The sequence below is a fragment of the Talpa occidentalis genome, unplaced genomic scaffold (genome assembly GCF_014898055.3).
Source record: "Talpa occidentalis isolate TD23 unplaced genomic scaffold, MPIMG_talOcc4v2.1 talOcc4.17, whole genome shotgun sequence".
NCBI classification, from domain to species: domain Eukaryota; kingdom Metazoa; phylum Chordata; class Mammalia; order Eulipotyphla; family Talpidae; genus Talpa; species Talpa occidentalis.
In genome coordinates, this window is record NW_023601754.1 from 51,522,093 (window position 1) to 51,548,138 (window position 26,046).

A 26,046-nucleotide genomic window follows, 5' to 3' on the forward strand; every position below is an offset into this window, starting at 1 on the left:
CCCGGAGGAGGCCGCCCCCCGCCCCGAGGCCCCGGTCCCCACAGCTGACCCGCCCCTTCCCGGCCGGCCAGCGCCCCTCGCCTCAGCCGGGCGCCGGCCCCCGCGGGGGGCACCGCGCCGGGCCTGGCCTCGACCCCGGGCACCCGCCGGCGAGCCCCCAGGGGGCCCTGAGGGGGGCGGGGGGCGAGGTGGCCCCCCGACACGACGCCCCTCCCCCGCAGCTCTGCGGCTCGGGCGGCTCCCGCGGTCACCCCGAGAGGAACTTGGAGGCGCAGCTGGCGCCCAGCGCGGGGCGCGCCCCCGCGCGGCAGGTGGTTTACCCCAGCGGCGCTCGCACCCCCAGGACCCCGCCCCCCCACCCCCCACCCCGCCTCGGCGCCCCGCGGCGCCACCACGCGCAGCCCGATTCCCAGAGTCGCTTTATTCTGCGCGCGGGGCGCGGGGGGCGCGGGGGGGGGGGCACGGGGGGGCGCGCGGGGCGCGGGGGGCACGGGGGGGCGGGGCACGGGGCGCGGGGGGGCGCGCGGGGCGCGGGGGGGCGGGGGGGGCCGGGGGGCGCGGGGGGGCGCGGGCCGGCCGCCCTAGATGTAGGTGGAGTCGCCGTCCGGCTGCCCCGCGGCGTCCGCGTCCGCGTCCTCGGCCGAGTCGCTGGCCGAGTCGCCCGCGCCGGGCGCGTCCGCGGAGGGCGCGTTGAGCACCACCACGTCGGCCTCGGCGCCGACGTCCTCGCCGAACCACACGGCCTTGTAGCCGCCCTCGGGCCGCCGCTCCTTGGTCAGGATGGACCTCACGGCCGCGGGGCCGTCCTCGTCCCGGGCCGCCGCGGGGGCCTCGGGGGCGCCGGCGGGGCGCGCGGGCTCCGGCTGCGGCTGCGGCGCCGGCTCCGGCTCCGGCTCGGGGGTCGCCGGCGGCTGGTCGGCGGGGGCGGCGCGGGGGGCGGCGTCGAGGGCCGGCGCCCAGTTGGCCTGGTCGGGGCCGAGGAAGGCCGGGTTCTCGTGGCCTCCAGCCCGGCCGCCCGGCGGGGGCTCCTGGGGAGGCGGGGGGCTCAGCGGGACGCGGGCGCCTCCCCCGCCCGCCCGCCCGCCCGCCCGGCTCCGCGGGGCGCCCCTGGCCCGGCCCCCCCCTTCTCGCGCCCCCCGCGGTCCCCGGCGGCCCCCCGAGTCCGGCCGCCCCGGCCTCACCAGGGTCTTGCGGGAGCAGCACCGGAGCCTGTGGCCGTAGTGCCTGCGCACCAGGACGGCGAGGGCCAGCAGGGCCAGCAGCAGCAGCCCGCCCAGCACCCCGCCCAGGGCGGCCATCTGCGCTGTGGAGAAGCGGCCGTCCTCAGCGTGGCCGCCGCCCGCCGCGCCGTCCTCCGCGCCGCCGCCGCCGGTCCCGGGCCGGGTCACCGTCCCCGTCCCTGCCCCGGTCACGGTTCCGGTCCCGGTCACGGCCCCGGTCACTGCCCCGGTCACGGTTCCGGTCCCCGTCACTGCCCCGGTCCCGGCTCCGGTCCCCGTCACTGCCCCGGTCACTGCCCCAGTCCCCGTCACTGCCCCGGTCACTGCCCCGGTCACGGTTCCGGTCCCCGTCACTGCCCCGGTCCCCGTCACTGCCCCGGTCACTGCCCCGGTCCCCGTCACGGCTCCGGTCACTGCCCCAGTCCCCGTCACTGCCCCGGTCCCGGCTCCGGTCCCCGTCACTGCCCCCGTCACCGTCACGGTCCCCGTCACTGCCCCGGTCCCGGGCGTCCCTGCGGGCAATACCAAGCTCACTTACCGCCGGCGCCCGGCCGCACACCAGCCTGCGGGGCCCCGGCCTCGGGCTGACGGCGATGGGGCAGGGGTCCCCCCCAAGGCGGGGCTGAGCGGCCCGACCTGGTTGCCACGTGCCCTCTGCCCTTTCCCGCCTCCCCCAGCCTCGCCGCCCCTCCGCCCCCTGCGCCGGCAGCGGGTACCTGAGGTGGGCAGCGTCTCCCGCGCGGGCGTGCTGGAGACCCCTGAGGCGCGGCGCGGGGGGAGAAGGCCCGGAGGAGTGCCCGTCAGTGCCCCGAGCCAGGAGGAGGCCCCAAGGGGCCCCGGGGAGCTGGGGTCCCGCACCCCCGGCCGCCCCTCCTGTGGCGCGACGCCGCGGCTCACCTGGGGGGGCGTGGGCTCGGGGAGCACGCGGACCTGCAGCTCCGTGCGCGCCTGGCGCTGCGTCACCGCGTTGGTGGCCTCCACCTGCGGGGCAGGGGCTCGTCCTGCTGGCCGCCTCGCCGCCCCCGCCCGCCCGGCCGCCCCGCCCTCACCTCCGCGGCGTAGACCCCGGGGGCCACCAGCTCGGGGGTGGTCAGCACGGCCTCCCCGTCCATCCGGAACTTCGAGTTGTTGGTGATCCGGTAGGCGAAGGCCGGGTCGAAGCCCTAGACGGGGCGCAGTCAGGCGACCGCCACCCGCAGGCCCGGGCGCGGGGCGGGGGCGCGGGGCGGGGGCGCGGGGCGGCGGCGCGGGGCGGGCGGCCGGGGTGCCTACAGGGAACACGGAGTCGCGGGCCCGGACCGTCAGGGGCTGCGAGGGGTCCGAGCTGTCCTTGACGGCCACGCCCGGGGCCCCGCCCAGCACCAGGAAGCCGTGGTACAGCCGCAGGGGGAAGGTGGGCACGCTGCCGTTGGCGTCGCGGTCCTCCACCGTGATGGTGACCCGGGTCACCGAGTACCGCGCCCCGTCCTCCTGCTCGGCCTGCAGGGACAGCGCGGTGACCAGCAGGCCTGGGGGTGCTGGGCGGTGGGGCGGGGCGCACGTGGCACCCACCTTGACCAGCAGAACGAAGGTCCGGGGGCTGGGGACGCTCCTGGCCATGGTGAGGTTGCCCGAGGCCGCGCTGATGTCGAAGGTGAGGTCATCGTTGCCTGGGGGAGCAGAGGCCCCTGGTGCCGGCCCTGAGGGGCCCAGCTCTGCGCACACCACCCGCACCCCGCTGGCCGGCCGCACTCACCCTGCAGGATGCTGTAGACGATGGGCTGGTCGATGGCCCTGTCACCGTCCACCGCGTAGAGGGGCCCGGGGTGCAGGGGAAGGGCGCCCAGCTGCGGGGAGGGGGGCGCTGTAGGGCTGCTGTGGGCACCCGGCTCAGCCCGAAGCAGCGGCGGTGCCATAGTGTCCAGGCACGCAGCCACCGGCCCCCGGGGGTCCTTTGCTAAGGTGTCCACTGGCCGGTCCAGTCACAGCTTGTCTTGGGACCGGGTGGGCACGCAAGGGACGCTCACGGAGCCCCGCTGCGCTCGGGAGTCTGGGGCCCCACTGTCAGGGAACCCCGCTCCCGCTCCCTAGCCCAGCCCAGGCCCCAGTACCGGCAGGATGCCCGTGGGGACCACCCCCTGGTACTGGGCCTGGACGCAGTTCTGGAGGTCCTCGAAGGCGCAGGGCAGGAACCAGGGCGGCCGCAGGTCCGCCGGCTGCACCCGCAGCACCAGGGTGGCTGTGGCCGTGTGGGTGGAATCCTGAGAGTCCTGAGTGTCCTGCACAGAGCAGGGTCAGCCCGGTGCGGGGGGCGGCAGGGGGCATGGAGGGGGTGATGGGGGGGCTGCCCGGCGGGGGCGGGGCCGCTCACCTGCACCAGCAGCTGGAAGGTCATGTTGGGCCAGCGGTCGAGGTCGATGAAGGCCAGCGACCTCCTCAGCTTCAGGGCCGGCTGGTTGACGCCCGCCAGTTGGAAGTAGAGGCTGGCATTCTGGGGGGGGCGAGAGGCTGAGACCCGGGGGTGGGGGCAGCACAGGGGCGGGGGGCGGGCGCCAGGGGACGGGCACTGACCTTGGTCACTTCCTCGAGATGGTAGAACAGGGTGTCGCTCTTGTCCAGGTCCGTGGCCTGCAGGTCCGCCTCGGGGATGACCGTGGCGTTCACCCTCTCATCCTGGGGGCGGGGTGGGGGGTGGGGGTGGGTTTGGCCAAGCTCCTGGGCCCGCCCCACCCCCACCCCCGCCTCCCCCAGGCTCCCGCCTCACTTCGGGCACCAAAGCGTTCAGGGGGGTGTCCCCGAAGGGGAAGGTGGGCGCGTTGTCGTTGACGTCCAGCACAGTCAGGAACACCCTCAGCTGCGTCACCTGGGGGCGGAGCGCTCAGCCTCGGGGTGCCCCGCGGGCCTGGAAGGGGCGGGAGCGGGGCGGCGGGGCCCTGGGCGTGGATGGGGTGGGCGGCAGAGGGGCCAGCGGGGCAGTGGGAAGAGACGCCCGCGGGGCTGGCAGGATGGGGGTGTGGGGGGGGAGCGTGGCCCCGGAGGGTCGGAAGGAGGTGGGCCTCTGGAGGAGGGCCAGGCGCACTCACCAGGGTGTCCCCCCTTCTGCAGAGCAGGTGGGCCAGCAGGACGTCGTTCCTCTGCGGGCAGGGGTGAGGGGGCCACTGCCCAGCTGGCCTCGGCGACCTCCTGCCTCACTGGGGGGCCGGGGCTGCGCCAGGCACTGCCAGGGGGTGTCCTCCCTCAGGTCCCCACGCCCCTCCAGCCCTCAGGGTCACTCGCTGCCCGGGAACCCCCCCAGAAAAACCAGCACCCAGAAAGCCTGTCTGTGGAGAAGGCGCCAGGCTGCCCCCACCGGCCCCACGGCCCTGAGCACCTCGTAGTCGGGACTCAGGTCGAGGAAGAGCTGGGTCTGGTCCTCCTGGTTCTGGATCCGAAATGCATCGGGGGTGGACTCGGGCCCCAGAACCACCTCCTGGTCTTTGGGGACCTCGATGGTCCCCACTGGCTCAGAGAGCTGTGTGTTCTCCTCCACCACGAGCACGTTCTGCTTGATGGAGCAGGCTGGGGGCGGGGCAGGGGTCGTGCGTTCGCCCACGCCCTCCCGCCACTGCCCACCTGCTGCCCTCCCGCCACTGCCCACCTGCTGCCCACCACCGCCCGCCTGCTGCCTGCCCGCCGCCCGCCTCTGCCCGCCGCCCGCTGCTGCCCACAGGTACCATTGCCCTGGGCGGCGGCTGCGAGCAGCAACAACAGCACGGCCCAAGCCCCCATCTGGGCGTCCGGGTAACGCTCAGCCCTGGAGGGTCCAGCCGTCTGGCCTCCAGGACCCTCCGACCCGCAGTGCCGCCTCCAGAGCCGGCTCTCTCCAGCGACCTTCGCCCTGCTGGGCACCACCCCACTTTATGATCCTTTACGGCAACGGCCTCCACCTAGGGGGCTCCCGCGGGCCGGCGGCCTGGCTCCCCCAGAGGAGACCTGGTCGCTCCCAGCCAGCCCCCTGCCAGCTGGAGGCTCAGCCCACAGGCTGAGGGGAGAGGGTGGGGCTGGGGGGGAACCGGGAGGGGGGCGGGGCGGGCTGGGGTTAGGGGCAGGGACCTGGGGAGAGGGTTAGGCCCCGGGGAGGGGTGGGGCTAGAGTGGGGGCGGGGGTGTTGGGGCGAGGGGGCAGGGGTTAGGGCTGAGGGAGGGGGTGGGGGCTGGGGTGGGGGCCAGGGCTGGGCTTGAGGAGAGGCCTAGGGCAGGGGAGGGGGAGGGCCTGGCTCTGGGTGTTCGCCCCGTGCACCCCACCGCACCCCCCCATGACCTACTGGACTCATCGAGCCCCTGCAGCTGCCCCCGAAGCCCAGACCTGGTGTCCCCTGCGTGCCCACTCCCTCTCCCTCTGTCTGGAAGGAAATGGCCGTGACCTGGGGGTGTCCTGCTGTCCCGGAAACCTCTGGCCTCCTCTGGGCGGGGCAGGGCATGGCCTTGGGAACGGGCGCTCTGGACTGCTGGGTCCCCAGGGGCTCTGATGCCCTCTTCTGACCCATCTGCCCCTGTCGTGCCCCCACCACTGGGGAGAGGCTCTGGGGTGTCAGGGGAGGGAAGGGGCTCTGATGGGGCGCCCTCCCTTCCAGGCCTCCCTGCCCACCCAGCCTCCTGCCTGGCAGGTGCAGGCCCTCCCAGGTCCCCTGGCTCCAGGGCCACGGCCCCTGGCCCCAGCCCCTGGGGCAGGTGCTGGGAGCCCTGAGCCCCCAGATCTCTGCCTGTTTGCAGAGTAGGCTGTGGGGGGCCAGGGGGTCAGCTGATGCCCAGATAGGGGTGCCGAGAGGGCGGGGCAGCGCCCTTCCTGGTGTCAAGAGGGGCCTGGGGCGGTGGGGCGCACAGAGGGCCAGGGTCTCATTTCCTCTTTTATTGGGGGCGCCCCCTTCCCCACACCCCCCTCCCATGGTGGGGAGGCGCCTCCTCAGCAGGGCCTCAGCGGGGGCCCCTCAGCCGGGGGGCTGCTGGCTCTGAAACCAGGACCTCCGACCTCGACCTCGGACCCGGCGGCAGCAGAGCAGACCAGGCCGGGCCCGGGGGATCCCTCCGCGGCGCCCTGCAGGGAGACACGCGGGGGGCCGCGCTGAGACCCCTCCCGGGCCTCCTCCCTCCCCCCAGGGGCCCGGGGTCCCCAGCGGGGTGGGGGGCGGGAGGCAGGGAGCGCGGGGTCCTCACCAGGCGCGCGGGGCCGGCCAGTCTGGCCACGGCACGCAGAAGTGGCCACGGGCTGAGCTGGTCCAGGCGGTCCCGGTCCCGGCCTCGGCGTCCGGCTCGCTGCCCCGCCCGGCACAGTCAGTCCCCGCGAGGAGCCCCGCGGCCCAGCCCGCGCCCCCGCGCGCCCCGCCGGCCTCACCTGCGCTTCCCCACCAGGCCCTGGAGCAGCCGCTGCAGCCGCGCGCGCTCCCGGAGGCGGCTGAGCTCGCTGGTGAAGGCCCCGTCCGAGTGCCGCGGCGCCCTGGGGCGGGGGGGGGGGGGTCAGGGCGGGGGGGGGTGTCAGGGCGGGGGGCGGTCAGGGCGGGGGGCTCGGCGCGGGCTGGCGCGGCCCCGGGACGCGGCTCACCTGGGCAGCGCGGGGTGCGCGACGGAGCCCCCGAGGAAGAGCAGCAGCAGCAGCAGCAGCAGCAGCATCCGGGGCGGGGTGGCCATGGTGGGGCGCGCCGGGGGTGCTGCCCCGCTCGAGCCCCGCAGCCCCTTTATAGCGCGCGGCCGGACCCCGGCGGCCGCGCCCCATCGATCGCGCAGAAGGTCAGGGCCGCCCCCCCAGCTGTCGCCCCGACCCGCGCCCGCCCCCAGCGTCCTGGCGGCGCCCCTCGGCGGGCTGGGGGGGCCGGCCGGGCGCCCCGCGGGGACCGGCGCGCGCCAGGCCCCCCCGACCACGCGCCCGCGGGGCAGGCGGCGGGGGCGCCCGCGGGTCGAGGCCGGGACGGGGGCGCCCCCCGAGTGGGAGCGGGCGCCGCGGGGGGCGGGCGCGGGGCGGCCTGGGGGGGCGGGCGCGGGCCTGGGCCTGGCGGGGCGGGAGGGGGGACCTGGCGCCGCCGCGGGGCCTCGCCCGCCCGCGGGGATTTAGTAGAATGAGGCTTTAAGGTCGGCGCCGCGAAGCCCTCAAAAATACGCGGCGGCCCCGGCTTAGACTTTAAACCCTACAGCGCCGGACGGCGATTCCCGGCCTTCCCGGGCGCCCGCGCCCAGCAGCTAAGCCGCCCGGAGCGGACCAGCCGCGGCCGGCAGCGTCTGACCAGGGAGCCGCGTCCCGAGGAAACCCGCGCTCCCAGGGCTGCGCAGGAGGTGAGCGAGGACGCCCCTCCTTTCTGATTTTAGGGGGCGCTTCTGGTCCTCCTAAGCGGCCTCGGTCGCTGGTGGGTTGCTGCCGCCTGGCTGAGACGCTGACGGCAGGGTCAGGTGAAGGGCTGCCCGGTGCTGACCGCAGACCGAGGCCTGGGGGAGCCGGGACTCCCCCTAGGGCGGGGGGTGTGACATCGGGGAGAAGCAGACACTGCCCCAAAATGAACAACGAGGGAAGAAGAGAAATCAGGGCCTCCCTGGTGGCGCAAGGGATGAAGACGCAACCTATGAGGCCGTCCCCAGCCCCTGCAGGACCAGTTCCATCCCCGGCCAGGGAGCGACCCACAGGCGCAGCAGACCTGTCTCCCCACCACGCCCCTCAGCAGGGTGCTTCAGTCGGTCTACCTGCTCTGCTCCCCGCTCTGCCACTGGGGACTCCTCCTGTTATAGGGCAACCTCGATATAAAATAAAACGGGTTCCTGGCTGTGGGGCCTCACCCGCGCGCTTACAAGGGACTTATGAACACTCCACGGCAGGCACACACAACAGGTTCATAAATGGTTTATTGGCAAGGGAAAAGGAATTGAGGAAATGGACAACTCAGGGAGAAAACAGGGAAATCAAGTCTTTCATGCGTCCCACCCGATCCGCCGACCTGGAAACCCAAAGGCCCTCTCCGAGCTGGCCGGACGCTGCGAGCTGGCGGAGAGCCAAAAAGGGGGACCCCCCCCCAAAAGCCCACGGGTCTGGCTTTATCCCCACCTGGCTGCTGAACCCCACCCTCAGGTCCCAGCCACCTTCCCTTGGGTGGGGACTCGATGTGGAGTCCCCAGGGTCTTTGGCTGTGGCCTGGGGTGGGGGTGGAGTCCACAAAGCCTGTATGGGATCAGCTTTAGGACATCCTGTGCCCCCTAACACTCCCATCCCCGCACCTCTGGCCTGCACCCCAGTTCTTGTATGCATAAATAAATAAATCTTTTTTAAATTATTTTAAAAAGAAGAGAGGGCCTCCCCCGTGGTGCAGCGGTGGAGCGCTGGGCTGTGAAGCTGCCCGCAGCCTCTGCAGCGCTGGTTTGATCCCCGGCTGCCGGCGAAGGTCCCACATGGTGCGCAGACCTCTCCTGCCACCTGCTGCTCCCCTCAGCAGTGTACCTGCCTGTTCTGCTCCCCGCTTTGGCTCTGCTGAATTCTCTCATCCTCCCGCGCTTCTGACTGTACCCAGTGCTTGTATAAATAAATAAATCCTTTTTTTTTTAAAGATTTATGCATACAAGAGCTGGGGTACAGGCCAGAGATGCGTGGGGGGTGGGTGGTGAGAGGATCCACCAGAGACAGAGCGGGGAGCAGAACAGGCAGACCAAGCGAAATACACGGCTGAGGGGAGCAGCGGGCGAGTCGGGAGGGGTCTGCTGCGCCCTGTGGGTTTCTCCCTGGCCGGGGATCAAACTCGTGCTGCAGAGGCTGCGGATGGCTTCAGAGTGTGGTGCTCAACCCCTTGCGCCACCAGGAAGGCCCTAAACAAATAAATCTTTACAAGAAAAAAGAAGAGACATCAAGCTAATGAAATAAAAATGAAAAGTAGGTACATGTGGAAGGTTGGACATTTTTTTTCATGAATGTGATTTTTTCCAGTTTTTTCCTGAGCCAGTGAATATCATGGTGGCTTCAAGGGTTCCGTCTTTGGGAAATGAGCGGACGCTCACTTTTTCTCTTCTTTCTTTTGCTGTGAATTTCCTGACGCGCTGCTCTGGCCTCGCCCCGCAGGCTGGGGTGTATTTTCATTTCGCTTCCGTGCAGCGGGTGTTCTGATCTCTCTTGCGATCTCGTCTTCAAGCCACAGATCACTTAGAATTGACTGGAGTCGTGTCATTTCCACAATGTTGAAGATGTTCCTGCTTTCTGTTACTGGGTTGTAATTCCTTTACGGGCAGAAAATGCACTGCGCGTGGTTCCCGTTCCTCTGGCAGTTTCTTAAAGACGTGCTCGTGGAGGCCGGGGCCGGCGCAGGCCGAGGGGCGCGGTGGAGGACGCCCCGGACAGCGGGAGCGGAACAGGGGCACCCGCTGAGATCCGCCGCTGAGGGGAGCAGGGGGAGACGGGCGGGGTCTGCGGCCCTGTGGGCGGCCCTGCCCGGGACTGGACTCACGCAGGCATGAATCACTAAACACAGTCCTAGAGGCCGCGCCGCCCGGCCCTGCGGACGCGCCGAGGAAACGCGAAACGCCGCCTCCGCGGACCGCGAGCTTCGCACCCTCCGGACCACGCGCCCTCGCGCCCGTGTCCGCGGGACACCCGAGCTTCCCGAAAGCAAAGCAAACTGGCAACAGGCGAAGCTGCGGAGACCTGCCTTCCCGGGCGCCCGGGCCGTCTGCCTGTCTGTCTGTCTGCCTGTCTGTCTGTCTGTCTGCGCCCCGCGGGCCTCCGCCGCGTCTTGGGGCCTTCGGGCCGCGGCGCTGCCTGTGCCCGGGGCCGTGACCGCGCCAGGGACGTCCTGGGCCGGGCGCGCCGCCCGCAGGGGCGCCCGGGTCGGGGGCACCGGCCGACCCCAGGGGCGCAGCCCGGGGGCCCCTGCCGGGCGCGGGCGCGGCCGAGACAGCCCGCGCCCGCCCGCCCGCCCGCGCGCTCCTGAGCGGGGAAGCGCCTCCGCGAAGGCGGGGCCGACCCCCCCCCCCCGCGCCTGCTCCCCCCCGGCGACCCCTCGCCCGGCCGTCTCGCGAGGCCCGAGGCGGGGCGCCCCCCTGGCCCGGCGCTGCCTGAACCCCCTCCTGGGCGCCGCGGCCTCGCCCGCCAGTGTCCCGGGGCCCCCGCGGCCGGGGCGGGAGCGCAGCCCAGCGCGCCGGGCTTCCAGGTGGGGGCGGGGGGCAGGGCGCTCTTGGGGCTTTTCTTGGGGGGTACCGGGGAGCCCCCGGGCTGGGCCCTCCGCCCGCGCCCCCCTTCTGCCCGGCGCACTTAACTGCGGGGGCTCCGCTGCGCCCCGACCGCTCGGCCGGCCCGCGAGGTGGGGCGGGCGGTGGCCGCGGGTCGCAGCTCCCCAGGGCCGCGGCGCCGAGGAGCCTGCGAGGGGCGCGGGGTGTGGGGCCCGGCGGGGCGTGCAGCCACCAACGGGGCTTGCAGCCTGGGAGTTTGCGGGGCGGCTGCAGGGGTTGGGGGCCCGAACGGCGGCTCCGATCCCCAGCGCGCGGCTGGTCGAGCGCGAAGACGCCGCGGGCGCCGAAGGGCGGGTCGGGGCTCGCGCGCCCTCGGAAGCGCCCGCCTCGCCCTCAGGCGGGGGTGTCGGGGGAGGGACGCCCGGGCGGGGCCGGTGTGGCCTCGGCCTTGGCATCTACCACCCAAGCGAAGCCGCTAACCTTCAAGCCAAGGGCCCCGCAACAAGCGACTTTGGCCACCCAGCCCACCGTCCGGGCGCAGACTGGGCACCGGGGACCCCTCCGGCCACCGCGAGCTGGAGGGACCGAGAAACAGTGCGAGGGTGGGCGTGGCGGGCGTGGCGACCGGACCCCACCTCCCCAGGCGCAGGGCGGCGTCTGGCCACTGAGTCCCGCCTGCCTCGCCCTCCTGGCAAGGGATGTTCTGCTGCGCACGGCCTCCACCTTCAGCCTCTGCCCCATCAGCGTGGACAGGCGGGCCTCCCCGCCCCACCCCGCACTGTAGGTTCGCGGGGCCGCCCCAGCGGCTGCTCATCAGCGCCACGTGGCTGCGTGGCCCCCACGGCACCCACGTGCCACCTGAAGGGCTGCAACCTCGTTCCTCCTTCCTGCCCCGCCCGCTCACGCTGCTGCTCCCTGGGCCGCCTTCCCGGGCCTGGGGCGCCGGGAGGCCAAGGGCACCACGCTGCACAGCCAGGCGCGCCGCCCCGGTTCCCCCCACCCCGAGCCCCAGCCACACAGCAACCGGCGCGCCAAGACCCCTGGCCTGGAGCTCAAGGCCATGAGGGTCCTGCCGCTGGTGGTGGGTGCGTACCCGAGGGGGCCGCGCCCTGCCCCTAGGCACCTTCCCACTGTGGACACCCTGGCAGGTGCATGAGGCAGGGCCTGGCTCCCTGACGAGTCCTGGTTCACCTGCGCGGGCTGCCCCACAGGCTGCAGGCGCCCAGCCAGCCCCACACCCTGGCCCCGCCACAGGCTCAAGGTGCCTGGCCCCCTGCCCACGGCAAGGCCCGGTCACCTGGCTCTCAGGCCAGGATGCGGGGCCCGGGGCATCAGGAACCCCCGAGCGTATGACAATGTTACACGGAGGCCCCCTGCTCAAGTGCCAGCGGCCCTCCCTGACCCCCAGCCCTGCCCACCCTCCCTGGAGACCCAGGACTTTCCAGGAACACCTGTGCCCACGAGCCGCGGGTGGGCGCCAGGGCGGGGCAGCAGTCAGACCGCCCCAGAAACTCCTCGCCTCCCCAAGCAAGTATCCCAAACAGCAAGGCTGGTGCTACAATGTGGAAGAACCTTCCGGAAGCAGGAGCCCGGGGAGGGCGCTGGCCTGCAGCAGGCTTGAGGGCAGAGTCACCACTGAGCAGCTCCGTTGTCCCCAGGCGTGGCCTTAGGCCAGAGGGGAAGTGGCCCTGAGCCCAGGGCTGCGCCTGGAGGGCACTTCTGGGAGCTGTGGACGCTTCCACAACATGGGTGACCGCACAGGTCACACCAGACCCAGAGGCTCCCAGCCAGAAGCCCGCCTGCCGGGCCGGCTGGATGGGGAGCTGCAGCCTGGAGAAGGGCCTCCCGGGTCACCGGTGGGCCAGCCTGAGGACTCGCCGCCTGAGGCTAGGGGTGACGGCCTCCCCACAAGGGCCGCAGGAGGGGCAGCTGGGTCCTGCCAGGGAGGAGCGCGGCCGCCGGAGGGGCTGGTGCACTTTATTGACAGACGCCCAGGACGCCGCGGCGCGCACAGGCCGGCACGGGCGCCCGTCGGGGCCGCGCCCGGGCCCCAGGGACCAGGTCTCTAGGAGTCTGTGGACGACTTGGCCAGCAAGTTTCTTCCTGCGGGGTCCCCACGTCCTCGGGCCTCGTGGGTCCTCCGCTGCCCACTGGCAGCCCGTGTGGCGCCGGCGGCTCACACGGTGACCTTCTCGATCACACTCTCGGCGACGTGGACTTCGTCGGCCTGGACGGTGACGGCTGCCGCGTGGCCACACACGTGCTGGTGGTCCTTCCAGTCCTGCGGGGGGCGCGCGTTACCGGCCGCCGCGGGGTCCACGGCCGCGCCCCGCGCCCACCCCGGCGCTGCAGGGACGGCTCGAAGGCCAGCGGCCGGCAGGCCCCGGGGGTGGCCGCCAGGAGGCGCCCAGTGACCCGAGCGCCGGCCGCCCGCGTCAGGTCCTGCGGCGTCCAGCGCTGAGCTGCGGGAGGGACGAGCGCCCGCCTCCACCTTACCTCCACGGAGGGGCGCGGGGACTGTCCACCTTGGTAACGCGACCAGCCGCTAGCATGAGGCACGAGCGTGTGTGGCGCTCCCAGGAAGGCGGCGCGTTCGCGGTGGGGGAGGCGCGAGGGGGCGGGGCGGGCCCTGCTGAGCCAGGTCTCCTCACAGGGGGGCACCGGCCGGACCCGTGGCCCCTGCGCCCTGCCTGCCCGGGCACGCCCACCACAGGCCTCCGGGAACAAGAGGCCCGAGGGGAGGCCGCGGGAAACGCGACCCGAGGAGGGAGCGGCGGGAGCCTGAGAGGTGGACCCGGGGCGGGACAGCGGGGCAGGGACGGGCAGGGGCGACCAGGGGACCCGGCCCCAGCGGGCGCCAAGGACTCAGGCCCCGTCTCCAGGACTGCGTGGCCCCAGGGGGCCCGGCCCGAGCCAGAACCCTCCCTCGCAAAGCCGCCCTGCGAGCAAACAGGGGAGCCCCGGCGAGCAGAAAGGGAAGGACCCCCCAACGGCTGCCCAGCCGGCCCAGCGAAGGGGACAGAGGGCGCCTGGCCCGCAGGCCCCGTGCGGGTTTCCCCTGGACGCGGAGATCCAGGCAGCCAGCGGGGGAGAGGGGTCGGGGACGCGCCTGGGAGCAGCACCGGGGACGGGGCGCCTCGGAGGAGGGAGGGGACAGCGGAGGCCGTGCGGAGGGCCCAGGCGGGGCGCAGGGGCGCAGGCAGGCCCTTCTGCCCAGCGAGGCTTCCCTGAGGCCGATGGAGCAGCCGGACACTCCGGAAGGAGCAAAGCAGCGGGCGAGCTCCGGGCGCAAGGCCATGAGGCCTGGCGGCGATGGTCAGGGCAGGGGCCCAGCCAGCAGTGACCCTGGCGCCGTCCATGGAAGCTCGGCCAGCATCCCTGGGCGCCTGGTGGGGGGACGGCCCCAGCGGAAGGGTCCAGCCACAGCAACCCGGCCACGAGCAGCACCCCCAACCGGGGTTAGGCAGAAACTGAGCGACGGTGGCCACACTGGCCGCCCCTGAGCACAGGATGGACTGACCCCGTCCAGCCAGGTGGCCCCGGGACAGCAGTCCCGCAGGAAAGACGCCACCAACGCCCCGGGCTGGGGGAGACGCCTGCAGGCCGGCTGTGCCGGGGCCGCCCTGGGAGCTCAGCACACACCTGGCCAGAACAGCCGGTCAGCGCGGGAGCCTGGGGATACGCCCCAAGGGACCCGCCCGCAGGCGCCCGCTGCCCCGGCCGGCGGCCACAACGGGCCATTGGGGTCAGCGGGTGACAGCTGGCAGCGACCTCACTGCGGGTAGCTGGGCGTCTCCCGACCAGGTCAAACATCACTGCATCAGTGGCCGCAGGTCCCCGCGCCTCGGGTCAGGACCAACAGGCCCGCCCACCCGCAGCCCTGCCTGCTCGCTGCGGTTGCTCGCTGCGCTGGGGCCGAGGGCGGCCGGCGCCAGGGGGGCGGGGGACTGGATGGGGGGCGGGGGGCAGGCTGGGGGGAGCTGGGGGGTGCGGGACACGGGCTCGGGGGCCGGAGGGGCGGGCGCTACCTTGCGCTGGCAGAAGGTGGAGCAGTAGTTGACCTTGTGGCAGCCGGTGCACTCGCTCAGGGCCTCGCGGCCGCAGTTGACACAAGACTGCTGTGGGGCACAGCCGGGGGACATGGGTGGGCGGGGGCACGGTGGGGGCTGGCACGGACGCCCCGTCCCACTGCTGTCCCGCCCTGGGGTGCCCCACGTCCGTCCTGCCAGCACCGTGGCCCAGAGTCGTTTCTTGCCCCAGAGTCGTTTCTTGCCCCAAAGTACCGGCGGCGCTGGGTCGGCCCCGCCACCTACTCCCCAGGGGCGCCCGCGCCTCCCGTACATGTGAGGGGCTCTCACGGGGGTCCACGCTAGCCTGGGCAGCAGCCCCGGCAGTCCCTGGAGGCCCGGGCTGGTCCCTGGGAGACCGGAGACCCTGTGGCCACGCTGGGGCCACCCAGCTCCCACCCGGCCTGGCGCACACCCGGCGCCCACCCAGCTGCAGATCGTCCTCCCCGCGCGGAGACCAGCCCCGTAGGACGGCGGCCTCACGTACCCGACACCCCACACACACCCCCCCCAAACAGACACCAGACACCCCCACACACACACCCCACGGCGGGGAAGCTGACGTGCGCTCCCAGCCTCGTGGGCAGGACGGTGCCATCTCGGACATGTGGGCTTTTGTTCAGGACAGTGGATGCTGGACACGGTCGGGGTGACGCCTGCACCTGCGCCCTGAGATCCCTGCTTCCCTGGGCCTGAGCGGCCCTGCAAGTGGGGGCAGCTGAGGACCGCAGGCCGCGACCCTCCCACAGCCACCACCCTCTGTCCGCTGTGGCCCGGCCTGCACCCGCCCAGAGAGCCACGGGGCCACCCCGGCGAGGGCCCTGGGCACAGCCCCGCGAGTATCCCCGCAGCCAGGAGGCGGACGCGCAGGGTCTGGGCCCAGCCCAGGGGGCTGCGCGGGCAGGAGGGGCGCTGCAGGGACACCCCAGCCCCTCTGGAGCCCCTCCCCCAGCCCCACCCCGAGCCGGGCCTCACCTCCTTGCGCTCCGAGTCGGCCTGCGCCCGGGCCTGGGCTGCGGCGGCCTCCCGGTAGGAGCTGGCCTGCTTGGCCTGCTCGAGCAGCGTCTTCAGCTGCTGCGCCGTGCTCAGCAGGGAGTTGACCATCTCCTCCAGGTACAGCCAGCTGCGCTGCTCCGACAGCTCCAGCCCGCTGACCACCGCGGGGGGCACGGCCTTGGTGGGGGTGGAGGGCGGGATGGCCAGAGCCGGCAGGGACGTCAGCACTGCAAGGCCAGCGAGGAGCCGCATGAGGGCCCCCGCAACCTGGGCTGGCCGCCCTCTGCGGGGCTGCAGGAGGCAGGCCCGGCCCCACCTCGCCCAGCGTGCCCGGTGCCTGCCCAGAGCATGTGCCGCACAGACACACCCGCGGCCTAGAGGCCTCCCACCTGCTGAGGACACGGCCGGGCCCCGCAGGCCCGCACTGACCTATCTTGGGATGAGAGGTGGGCAGCGCAGCCTCTGGGAAGGGAGCCAGTGGGCAGCTGTCCTGGTAGCCGGGGTAGTGGGGCTCAGGGGCGCTGGCCCGGCACGGGGGCTGCACACCTGCCTCCTGCACTGTGGACACAGACCAGCCACCACGGGGTCACCATGTGGACACAGCCAGGTCCTCGGCCCAGAGGTGGCGCCTGCCGCCCGCACCCCACCGGCCAGGGGGCCGGGCCCTCGGACCGTACTCGCCTGTGGCTCCTGCGAAGACATCGCCCTGGGCCGGACTCTCAGAGATGACTGCGGTGGCCTCCACGGTGGACGCCCGGTCAAAGGTCAGGGCGCCCGAGGTAGTGATCTGTCCTGAGGGGGTGACGGTGACTGGAAAGGCAGAGGCCAGCAGTCTCAGGGGCCGGCCCCGCCCGCCACCCAGGTGCCCCCGATGCCCAGCAGCCGGGTCTGCGCGTGGCTCTGACACGGGCTGGTTGGGGTCACAAGAACTGGCCATGGATGGGCATGAGGGTGGGGACCCAGTCCAACCCTCCGGCCCCGCCCCGGCCTGGGCAGACCGCGCCTGCCCCACTCACAGGCGGTGGCGGCTGTAGCGGGGAGCAGCGTGATGTTCTTGGGGGGCTCCTTCTTCACGGGGGGTGCAGGCAGCTCGTTCTCCTTCTTGCGCCTCTTGTAGGGGACGAAGAGCCGCACCGGGCCGCTCTAGGGAGGGCAGCAGAGTAAGGGGCGAGGCTCGCCCGCCCGTGTCTCCTAATGTGACAGCAGGGCCTGGACAAAGGCACTTCCGTGGACACAGCGGCGACGCGCCAGGACAGGGGCCAGGCACGGGTGGCCTCCAGCACCGGCCCTCCGACCCTTCGGGCTGACCCCTGAACTGTGACCCTGGCGGGGGCAGATGACCCAAGGCTATGCCTTGGGAGGAGGGAGATGGGCGTGGGGGGGGGCTGGCCTGCTGGGGTGGGGCCCGAGGACTTGAGGACACTCTCCCCGCTGGCAGGGGACTCGGTCGGGCACCCCAGAGCCCCACCAGCTCCCTGGCCTTGGCCTTGGCCTCCGGTCCCAGACCTCTGTCCTGAAAGCCCCTTCCTGTGGTGCAGAGTGCCCAGCTGACAGCGACCCTCCCACAGGGCTCCTGCCCACCCCTCCCAGGCCCAGGCCTCGGGGCGGGGGGGGGCGCCACACTCCCTGCTGGCCTGGGCTCCCCGTGGCCAGGAGTGAGGGGACCGGTCCCGGGGCCCCCAGAGGCTATCCTGTCCAAGGCCTGGCTGTCAGGGGATCGCTCCCAAGGCCTTCAGAGCCTCCACACTCCCCCTCACATGGCCGCTCCACCGGGGAGAGGGCCAGGTGCTCCCGGAGCAGGGCCTGACCTTGGCCTGGGTGGAGGCCACTGCCCAGCTCAGGAAGACTCTCCTTGTGGCTCAGCTCGGGCCGACTCACGTCAGGGCAGAAACGTGTGGGAAGCGGGTGCGGGCGGCTGGGAGGGGCTGCCTGGCGGGGGTGGGGGGCGCAGGTGGGCACTCACCAGGGTCATGTCGTCACAGCAGGCCGCGCAGGTGCAGGAGGCCGCGTGAGGGTTCAGGATGCCGTCCTGAAAGGCGAGCGGACGCTGACCACCCCGCCACACCAGCCTCCCACCAGCCCTGGCGCGCGGCCCCTGGGCTCCCGCCGCCCCGCAGGCCGCCCGCCCCGAGGGAGCGCACGCCGGGCGGACGAGCCCTGCTGCCCGCGGGCGGCACCTGGATGAGGCACTGCAGCGGGCGGCCTGCGTAGCGTATGCTCCTCTTCCAGTCCTTGCTGCTGGCCCGCCCGGCCATGGCCTCGAACTCCGTGGGGCTGTACCAGTTCTCGCCCTGCTTGATGCACCGGCCCCGGCCGCCTGCGGGCACCACGGCCACGGCCGGCTCACCCTGGGGGTCTCCCGCCGCCGCCCGGCCCCACCCGCCCGCCCCACGCCCGCAGACACCGGAGCGGCCGGCAGGGTCCATACTCCGCGGCCCCCAGAGGCCACCGGCCCAGGCCCCATCCCCTTGCAAGCGGCGGCCGAGGCCACCAGGCGGACCCGGGTTAGGGAGTGAGGGCCAGCCGGCTGCCCCGTCCCCGCCTGGACCCCCCCCCCCGCCCCGCCTGGACCCCCCCCCGGCCCCCGCCCTCACCTGAGCCCAGTCGGCGCTTGTACAGGACGCCGCTGATGTTGCGGCAGCGCACGGGCAGCTCGCTGTCGTGCACCGAGGGGTCCCAGTTGTACTTGGTGCCCCCCTTCTCCTGGCCCGGGGCGAGTGGGGTGGGCGGGGACTGCGGGCCTGGGGGGAGGGAAGCGTCAGGCGGCCCCAGGCCTGCCCCGCCACTGCCCGCGCGCCCCCAGCGTGGCCCTCCGGCAGCCCCGCCTCCCCGGGCTGGCTCCGCGGGCGGGGAGGGCGCTACCCGGGGTGAGCGGGGCCGCGGCGCCCTTGAGGCCGGTGGTCTCCACGATGCTCCCGTCGGTGTGGACGACGATCAGCGTGGCCTTCTCGGTGTTCAGGCTGTCCCCGAGCTGCAGGGCGGTCCTGCCAGACTGCAGAGGGACTCCCTCAGGCATCTCCCTGGGCGGCGCAACCCGACAGCAACCACCGGCCCCCCAGCGGCCTTGCGCCCGTGTGCCGTCAGGGCCCGGGGGAGCCGAGGGCAGGGGCCCCTCCCGCTGGCCGCCCAGAGGCCGGCGGCTCCGGCCCGTCCCTCCTCGGAGACCAACGGAGGCGAAGCAGGTTTGCTTCCTGTGCCGTCAAACGTGGCTTCCACTGGGGACCCCGAGGAGTGACCTGCAGCGCTGAGGGCACCCCACCCCCACTCCGCACGCCCCCGCCAGAGGGCTCACCAGCACATGTCCCGAGAGTGAGGCCGCGTTGGCCACCGACGTGGTGAAGACATTGTCCGCGGAGGCGCCCACGTTGGCCACCGTCACAGTGGTCACCTCTGCAACACGGAGCTGCCTCAGCCCACACCACCCAGCAAGGCTGCACCTCCAGCCCAGGGTCGGCAGCCAGCCGTGGACAGCCCACGCGATACCACCAAGCCAGAGAGAGGGAGGCGCTGTCCACGCGCACAACCCCCAACCCCGGGCTGCTTGCCCCATTCCCAGACCCTCAGGCCTGGCTCCAAAGCTGCCCCCGGATTCCCAACCCCACGGCCCTCCCTACCGGCCCCACCAGGCCAGGATCCAGTAACCCGCCAGTGTGCCAGCCGCCACCCCCAAAACTCGCAGGACATGGCTGGCAGAGGGTCCCACCTGCCCCACAGCCCCTCCCTCCTCGTCACCACAAGGCCCCTTTGGGTCCCCCCACCCCCCGCATCCCCTGCCTGGGGTGCTCTGCCAACAGGGGGTGCTCAGGAACAGCGTCTGACCACTCCTGCTCTAGCCGTGACCAGCAACCCCAAACAAACAAGGCTTGTGCAAAAGTGGGGCTGCACCTCCCAGGGCCGTGCTGCTCTGCAACTCACACCTACACCGCCCACGGCCCGGAGACCACACAAGCGAGCACCTGTGCTCACACACGCAGAGCTGCGAAGGCTGCTGTGGGCACCATGGGCACACCGCTCCGTGGCAGGGACACCACGACCCTCCTGTGTTAAAGGAGACAGGTCCGTGGAGACTAAGGACCTAAAGAAAACCCTCTTGGCCCCACCCAGCAGCCGCACGAGGGAGGCACTGCCACTCACGAGCGCTTTTGAGCAGCGTGAGGCTTTCTGGTCATGAACTCGACCAGAATGTTCTGCAGGTGAGATGCTCAGGTAGCAGGGCCAGCCGGTGGGCCTTGCCCCAGGAAGGGGCCTGCGGACGGCCAGAGGAGTGGGTGCACAAAGGGCCAGCCCGGTGCTCCCCTCACCCCTGAAAGCCCCCTAGCCCCAGGCTCCTGCAGACAAAGCCTGCGGTTGGTACCCAGGACTCAGGAAAGGGCCAGCAGGAGCAAGAAGCAGGTGCTAAAAGGTTCCAGAAGGGGAGCAGGGGTGGAACTGGCACAAGGAGAAAGGACTCTGGAGTAGGTGTGTGTGCAGCCCACTGCCATGTTGGTCACTTGAGGCAGATGTGCAGAAGAGACAGGGCACACGCTGTGGGTGGGAAACAGATGCTTGAGAAAGACTTGCAGGCTGGACTTGGGGGCACATGTGGGAGATAAATGCCTAAGACAGATGCAAACTGATGTCAACAAGCCAAGTGTACAACAGGTGGGTGGATGGGTATGGAAAGTAAACTGGCATGAAAGAGCAGGTAACAGCTGTGCAAGGAGGTGCCAGGGTTGCAAGGAGGTTGTATGTGTGCATAGAAGTGCTAGGCATGCAAGGCATGCAGGGAAGTGCAAGGTGTGCAAAGGGTGCAGGAAGGTGCAGGGTGTGCAAGGAGGTGCTGGGCGTGCAGGGCATGCAGGAAAGTGTAAGGCATGCAGGGAGGTGCTGGGTGTGCAGGGAAGTGCAAGGTGTGCAAAGGGTGCAGGGAGGTGCAGGAAGGTGCAGGGCGTACAGGGAGGTGCAGGGCGTGCAGGGAAGTGCAAGGTGTGCAAAGGGTGCAGGGAGGTGCTGGGTGTGCAGGGAGGTGCAGGAAGGTGCAGGGCGTGCAGGGAGGTGCTGGGTGTGCAGGGAGGTGCAGGACGTGCAGAGAGGTGCTGGGCGTGCAGGGAAGTGCAAGGTGTGCAAAGGGTGCAGGGAGGTGCAGGGCGTGCAGGGAAGTGCAAGGTGTGCAGGCAGGTGCTGGGCGTGCAGGAAAGTGCAAGGTGTGCAAAGGGTGCAGGGAGGTGCTGGGTGTGCAGGGAGGTGCAGGGCGTGCAGGGAGGTGCAGGGAGATGCAGGGCGTGCAGGGAGGTGCTCGGTGTGCAGGGAGGTGCAGGGCGTGCAGGGAGGTGCAGGGAGGTGCAGGGAGGTGCAGGGCGTGCAGGGAGGTGCAGGGAGGTGCTGGGCGTGCAGGGAGGTGCGGGGCGTGCAGGCAGGTGCAGGATGCGTGCGGGGCAGGGCTCAGCGCGTGCAGGGGCAGGTGCAGACCGTGTGCGGGGCAGGGCGTGCAGGGGCAGGTGCGGGGGGACGGGCCGCACTTGCCTGCGAAGGCGGCGGCCGCGGCGGCCTCGTCGGGTCCCGGCAGGGCCTCGGCGCCCATGTCCATGTGCCCGGGCTCGGCGGCCATCACCGCCACGGCCGTCACCCGCCGCGTCTCGCGCTCCGCCTCCGAGTCCCCGTCCTCCTCCGAGTCCTCGTCCCGCCTGAGCACAGGCTCCTCCGCCTCGTCTCCTGCCGCGGCCGCGGCCGCCGCCGCCACCGCGGCCGCGGCCGCCACCGCCGCCGCCTCGGCCAGGCCCAGCTGCTTCGCGGCCGCGTCCGAGTCCTCCATCCGGACCGCGCCGAGCGCGCCCGAAGGCCGGGCCGGGCCCGAAGCGGGGGGGCCCGAGGCGCGTCCGAGCGGCGCCGACGGGAGCCGGCGCGCGCCGAGCCCGCCCGAGCCGCGCCGAGCCCGCCCGAGGCGGCCCGGCCGCGCGGCGGCCCGAGCCGAAGAGGGCCGAAGAGGCCCGAGGCCGCCGAGGGTCCCGGCCGCCGCGGCGAGCGCCTCCCGCCGCCGGGGCGCCGGGCCGCTGGCCTTCCCGACCGACGGGCCGACTCCGCGGGCCCCGGCGCGGCGCGGCCGGGCCGAGAGAACCGGGCGCCGGAGGCTCCGCCCCCGCCGCGAGCGAGCGCCGAGCCCGCCCGAGGCGGAGCCGAGCGCAGCCGCCGAACGCCCCCGAGCCGCGGCTCCCCGCCCCCGCGTCCGAAGGTTCCCGAGCGCGCCCGACCGGCTGGCGGGCTTCGGCCGCGGTTCGGAGGCGAGCCCGGAACGCGGCTCGGCCGGGCCCTTCGGCCGCAGGAGCGAAGATGGCCGAAGGCACGCGAACGGCGCCGGCCCGGAGGCTGCCGGGATCGCGGCGGACTCGGCGGGCGGGGCCGCGGGCAAGATGGCGGCCGGCGGCGCGGAGAGGGGCTGCCGGGCCGCCGCGCTGCGGGCGGGGACGGAGCGGGGCGGCGGGCGCGCCGCCGGTCCCGGGAGGGGCCGCTGTTTGCAGACGGTGGTGGTGAGGCCAGTCCTGGGGTTCCTGGCCCACCCAGGAGGCACGAACCCCTCGTCTTCCCTCCCTAGGCGGCCGTCGGGCGCACCCCCAGCCCGTGCGCAGCCCCGTGCGCCCCGGCGCGCCCCCGCCCCCGTGCGTGGCCCCCTATGTGGCCCCTTCTGTCCCGTTTGTGGCTCCCCTGCCCCGTGTGCCCCCACACCCGCAGGATGGCCCGCAGGTCTGCCCTCCCACCTGGGCCCAGGGCGCCTAGAGAAGAGTTGGCCGGGCTCTGGACCAGCACTCTGGGGGCGCACAGAGGGGTCCCCAGGGTGGCCCCGGCCAGCTTGTCTGCAGGGTTTTTTTTTTAAGATTTATTTATTCATGCATGCAAGAATGCGGGCACAGGCCAGAGGCGCGGGAAGGTGAGAGGATTCACCAGAGACAGAGCAGGGAACGGAACAGGCAGACTGACCCGAAATACACTGCTGAGGGGAGCAGCTAGTCAGGACAGGTCTGCCGCACCATGTGGGTATCTCACTAGTCAGCATGGATCAAACTAGCGTTGCAGAGGCCGCGGACAGCTTCACAGCACCGCACTCAACCCACTGCGCCACACGGGAGGCCCTGCAGACGGTTTTTCTGCCACATTTTTTTTAGGTTTTGTTTTGTGGTACCCTGGCCTGCGGCCGGGGAACGAACCAGCGCTGCAGAGGCTGCAGGCAGCCTCACAGCCCAGCGCTCAACCGCTGTGCCACCAGGGGAGGCACTAATTTTAATTCTTTTTTTTTTTTTAAGATTTATTTATTTATGCTCCCAAGAGCTGGGGTATAAGCCCAGGTGGGGGGGTGAGGATGAGAGGATTCACCAGAGAGAGTGGGAAGCAGAACAGGCAGATCTACTAATGCACTAAAATCCACTGCTGAGGGGAGCAGCAGGGACACAGAAGAGGTTTGCCGCACCCTGTGGGTCGCTCCCTGGCCAGCCAGGATCGAGAATTCGTGCAGCAGGGGCTGGTGATAGCTTCATAGCGCTGCCATTAACCCTTGTGCCATCAGGGAGGTCCTGGGCACAGCTTTTATAGCCAAAGGGACACTCATGGGGAGAGGGCAGGCCTGTGACCCAGCCTGGGTGTTGCTGGTGTCTGGTTCAGGTGCACTCCTCAGCCTGAGGCCAGCCTCCATCTCCCTCAGCCCCCACCCCATCCCCACCTTGCCCCCTTGGGAGGCTCCTGCGTGTCTTTATCTGTGTCTCTCCTCACCCGTGCCCAGCGCAGCGAGAGCATGTGTTCTGTGCCTTCCACAGACCACCTCTTGTCACCCCACAGCCGCCTGTTTCCACGGCAGACTGCTGACGAGAGCCCTTCCCAGGCAGCGCTGTGCCCAGCTCTCTGGGGCTGCCGGTTCACCGCGGTGGGACGGGCGGATACGCATTACCCCAGCCCTGCTCCTCCGAGAGGCTCCATCCCCTGCGGCCATAGTTCCCGCCTGTCCTGCACACCCGGCAGGTGTCAAGTGTCTGCAGCAAACGGTTCGGAGAAGGATCAGAGAGTAGATTAAGACAAAGTCCCTGAATAATGGCAGGCCTGCCGCCAGCTTAGCGGGGCCTGGCAGGCAGATAGGGTTTCGAGCGTGCTGCTGTAACGGGTCACCCCACGCTGCTGCCCACCTTCCTCCGGGTCACGGGCCACCCGGCCGCTGCCCACACCGTCCCCTGCTGATGTGTCTCTGCACAGACACCGGCCTGCTGACTCAGGACTGCACGCCCAGGCGGCAGCGCTCGGAGCAGAGCAGGCGGCAGCTGTGTGCCCGGCGAGGCCTGTTGAGGCCTGTCTTTCCGCTTGGGTGGAAGCCTGCCCTGTGGCCCGGGCGTCCCCTCGCTCCTGCGGTTGCTCCCTGAAGCCCCTGACCCCTGCTCCTCAAGTTCTGCGCAGAACACCCGGGGGTGACGGGATGGCCGGGCCGGCCCGGGGGCCTGAGCACAAGGTCCCCAGCTTCCAGCAGCGGCCCTAGAGCTCAGGTAGGGAAGTGAATATTTGCCCCCAAGAGAGAATCAGATTTGCCTTGAAGGGAAGCCCTCATCACCCCCCCTGCATGGTCAGCACCAGGCCAGGCGGCCGGGGAGGGCCCAAGGCGGCGAGGCTCTGGCCACTCCTGGTCCTCCGTCCGCTGCAAGCCCCGCTGGGCCTCGGCTCACCTGGTGCTGGCCTCTGAGAGTACGTGGGGTGGGCGCCCCCACGCCTGTGCTGGCCCGTCAGGTGCTCCGTGCCCTGGCGACCACCTGCTTAGGACCTGGCACCGCTGCCTGCCCTGGGGCTCGGCCGCGGCGGGGGAACGACCCACGCATGAGGGCATGAACTGCCGTCTCCACCAGCAGCCCCGGAGCCTCCTTCACAGCGGTGGAAGTGGAGCCCCCTGGGCATCCCCGGGAGAGCCACGCACCTGTCCAGGAGGCCCCACACTGTGCTCCCGGCAGAGCCTCCCAGGCGTAGCCCAACCCTGGGGGCTCCGGGACCCCCTTGCTGGCCTCAGCAGCCTGGGGCATTGGTGATGTCCCCACCAAGGGCTGGGGCTCCCCAGTCCCACTCCAGGGTCCGGTTTTGTGCCCACCTTTGCAGGCGCCCCTTAACGCTAAGGCACCAGCCCCTACCCCTCAGGGGCTCTGCTCCAGGAGCATTCCCCCCTTGCCCCCCACTGTCTGGGCGGCCCTGCCTCTCCGGCCGAGCAGCCGCTTACACGCGGGCCAAGTGGGGCAACCGCATGGGCCATGGTGGCTGCTGTGTCTGTGAAAGGGCATGCCCCTCCCCCGGGCCCCGCCTGCGCCCTGAGCCTGGGGTCCTGCTGGCTCGCAGACAAGCCCTGGACCCACGACGTAGGAGAAGGTCAGGAAGGACTGGGGCCTTGGGGAAGCACCCCTCGCCCATGGGGCCGCGCAGCCCTGCTGGCCCCCGAGCCCCAGCTCCCTGCAGGCGCCACGGAGGGTCAGAGGGGCTGCAGCCACAGCCCTTGGCTGCTTCCGAGCCGGCAGACCCTGCGGACGCCGGGCCCTGGCTCTGCCAGCTTGGAGGTCACCCTGCGCTGGCCACTGCCGCCTCCTCCCCTGCTGGCCTCTCCTGTGTGCGAATTTCTGGGCAGGATTGGGGGGCCCAGGTGGTGGGCGTCTCCTCGGCCCCTGGCTTGGGCTGGTGAGACGCCTACCCCAGAAGTGGCCGGGCCGTCGGTCAGCTCCAGCATCGCCCCGCGAGCCACGGCTCTGGCCTGTCCTGGGCGAGGGCCGCTTCCCAAGGGCAGGCGGGGGCTCCGGAAGCCAGGCTGGGTGGGCGCCTGTGCGGTCCTGCCACAGCTTCAGGACCCTGCAGGTGGCCCTTCTGCGCGCTCGGGAAATCAGGAAGTGTGGGGCGGCTTCTCTTCACCCTGCGTGGAAAATAAAGACATGTTCCTACTTCCCTGAGTATCTTTTTTCTTTTTATTTGTTTGTTTATTTGTTTGTTTGTTTGTTTATACAAGCACTGGGTACAGTCAGAAGCCCGGGAGGGTGAGAGGATTCACCAGAGCCAGAGCGGGGAGCAGAACAGGCAGACTGACGAAGTACACTGCTGAGGGGAGCAGCGGGCGGCAGGAGAGGTCTGCTCGCCATGCGGGACCCTCGCCGGCGGCGGGGGATCTAACTGGCGCTGCAGAGGCTGCGGGCAGCTTCGCAACCCAGCGCTCAACCACCGCGCCACCAGGGGAGGCCCTCTCTCTCTTTTCTTTTTAAAAATATTTATTTTTCATTTCTACAAGAGCTGGGGTACAGGCCAGAGGTGCGGCGGGTGAGAGGACTCCCCAGAGACAGAGCAGGGAGCAGAACAGGCAGACGACAGAAATACACTGCTGAGGGGAGCAGTGGGCGCGACAGCAGAGGTCTACCACACCATGTGGCATTCTCACTGGCCGGCCGGGATCGAAACCACGCTGCAGAGGCTGCGGACAGCTTCACAGGGTGGCGCTCAACTGCCTGCACCACCAGGGAGGCCCCGAGTGTCTCTTAATTCAGCCTGACTGCTCAGGCCCCAGCAGCCCAGCACCGCCTTCTACCCGGCCTCACCCCAGCCCTGGGGTCCCCCGGGCTGCCAGCTGGGCCCACACCCCCCCCCCCACCT

General features: G+C 71.6%; 2 protein-coding genes across 3 annotated transcripts; both read right to left on the reverse strand.

Annotated features, from left to right (window-relative positions):
- Nucleotides 1-581: 581 nt before the first annotated feature.
- CDHR5 (cadherin related family member 5) lies at nt 582-5,095 on the reverse strand. The gene is made up of 16 exons (XM_037515656.2): nt 4,913-5,095; nt 4,570-4,757; nt 4,283-4,333; nt 3,964-4,062; nt 3,771-3,872; nt 3,571-3,690; nt 3,311-3,478; nt 2,956-3,046; nt 2,772-2,869; nt 2,493-2,699; nt 2,270-2,383; nt 2,118-2,201; nt 1,389-1,842; nt 1,182-1,303; nt 879-1,028; nt 582-830 (listed from the first exon to the last, which is right to left on the reverse strand). The coding sequence occupies exons 1-16, from the start codon at nt 4,965-4,967 to the stop codon at nt 582-584; spliced, it is 2,352 nt and encodes a 783-aa protein (XP_037371553.2). The 5' UTR covers nt 4,968-5,095.
- A 7,284-nt stretch (nt 5,096-12,379) lies between these two features.
- On the reverse strand, nt 12,380-21,220 carry DEAF1 (DEAF1 transcription factor). Of its 2 annotated transcripts, none has more exons than XM_037517333.1 (12): nt 20,932-21,220; nt 18,722-18,819; nt 18,292-18,421; nt 18,024-18,170; nt 17,607-17,746; nt 17,393-17,458; nt 16,446-16,572; nt 16,111-16,239; nt 15,859-15,987; nt 15,409-15,656; nt 14,395-14,484; nt 12,380-12,647 (listed from the first exon to the last, which is right to left on the reverse strand). In XM_037517333.1, exons 1-12 carry the CDS (start codon nt 21,218-21,220, stop codon nt 12,543-12,545), a joined length of 1,698 nt encoding a protein of 565 aa, XP_037373230.1. In that variant the 3' UTR covers nt 12,380-12,542. The 2 variants fall into 2 exon arrangements, with proteins under 2 accessions (XP_037373230.1, XP_054553394.1); XM_054697419.1 differs by lacking the exon at nt 20,932-21,220 and adding an exon at nt 19,564-19,590.
- Between the last annotated feature and the right edge of the window lie 4,826 nt (nt 21,221-26,046).

Excerpts from the sequence above, each read along its gene's own strand:
- CDHR5 (XM_037515656.2), bottom strand. The coding sequence starts at position 4,967 with ATGGGGGCTTGGGCCGTGCTGTTGTTGCTGCTCGCAGCCGCCGCCCAG. Across the intron at positions 4,758-4,912 it reads AGCCGCCGCCCAGGGCAATG|CCTGCTCCATCAAGCAGAAC; the intron begins GTACCTGTGGGC and ends CCCCGCCCCCAG. Across the intron at positions 3,047-3,310 it reads TCCCCACGGGCATCCTGCCG|CTGGGCGCCCTTCCCCTGCA; the intron begins GTACTGGGGCCT and ends CCCTCCCCGCAG.
- DEAF1 (XM_037517333.1), bottom strand. The coding sequence starts at position 21,220 with ATGGAGGACTCGGACGCGGCCGCGAAGCAGCTGGGCCTGGCCGAGGCG. Across the intron at positions 18,171-18,291 it reads CGCGGCCCCGCTCACCCCGG|GCCCGCAGTCCCCGCCCACC; the intron begins GTAGCGCCCTCC and ends CCCTCCCCCCAG. Across the intron at positions 12,648-14,394 it reads CCACCTTCTGCCAGCGCAAG|GACTGGAAGGACCACCAGCA; the intron begins GTAGCGCCCGCC and ends CGCCCCCCGCAG.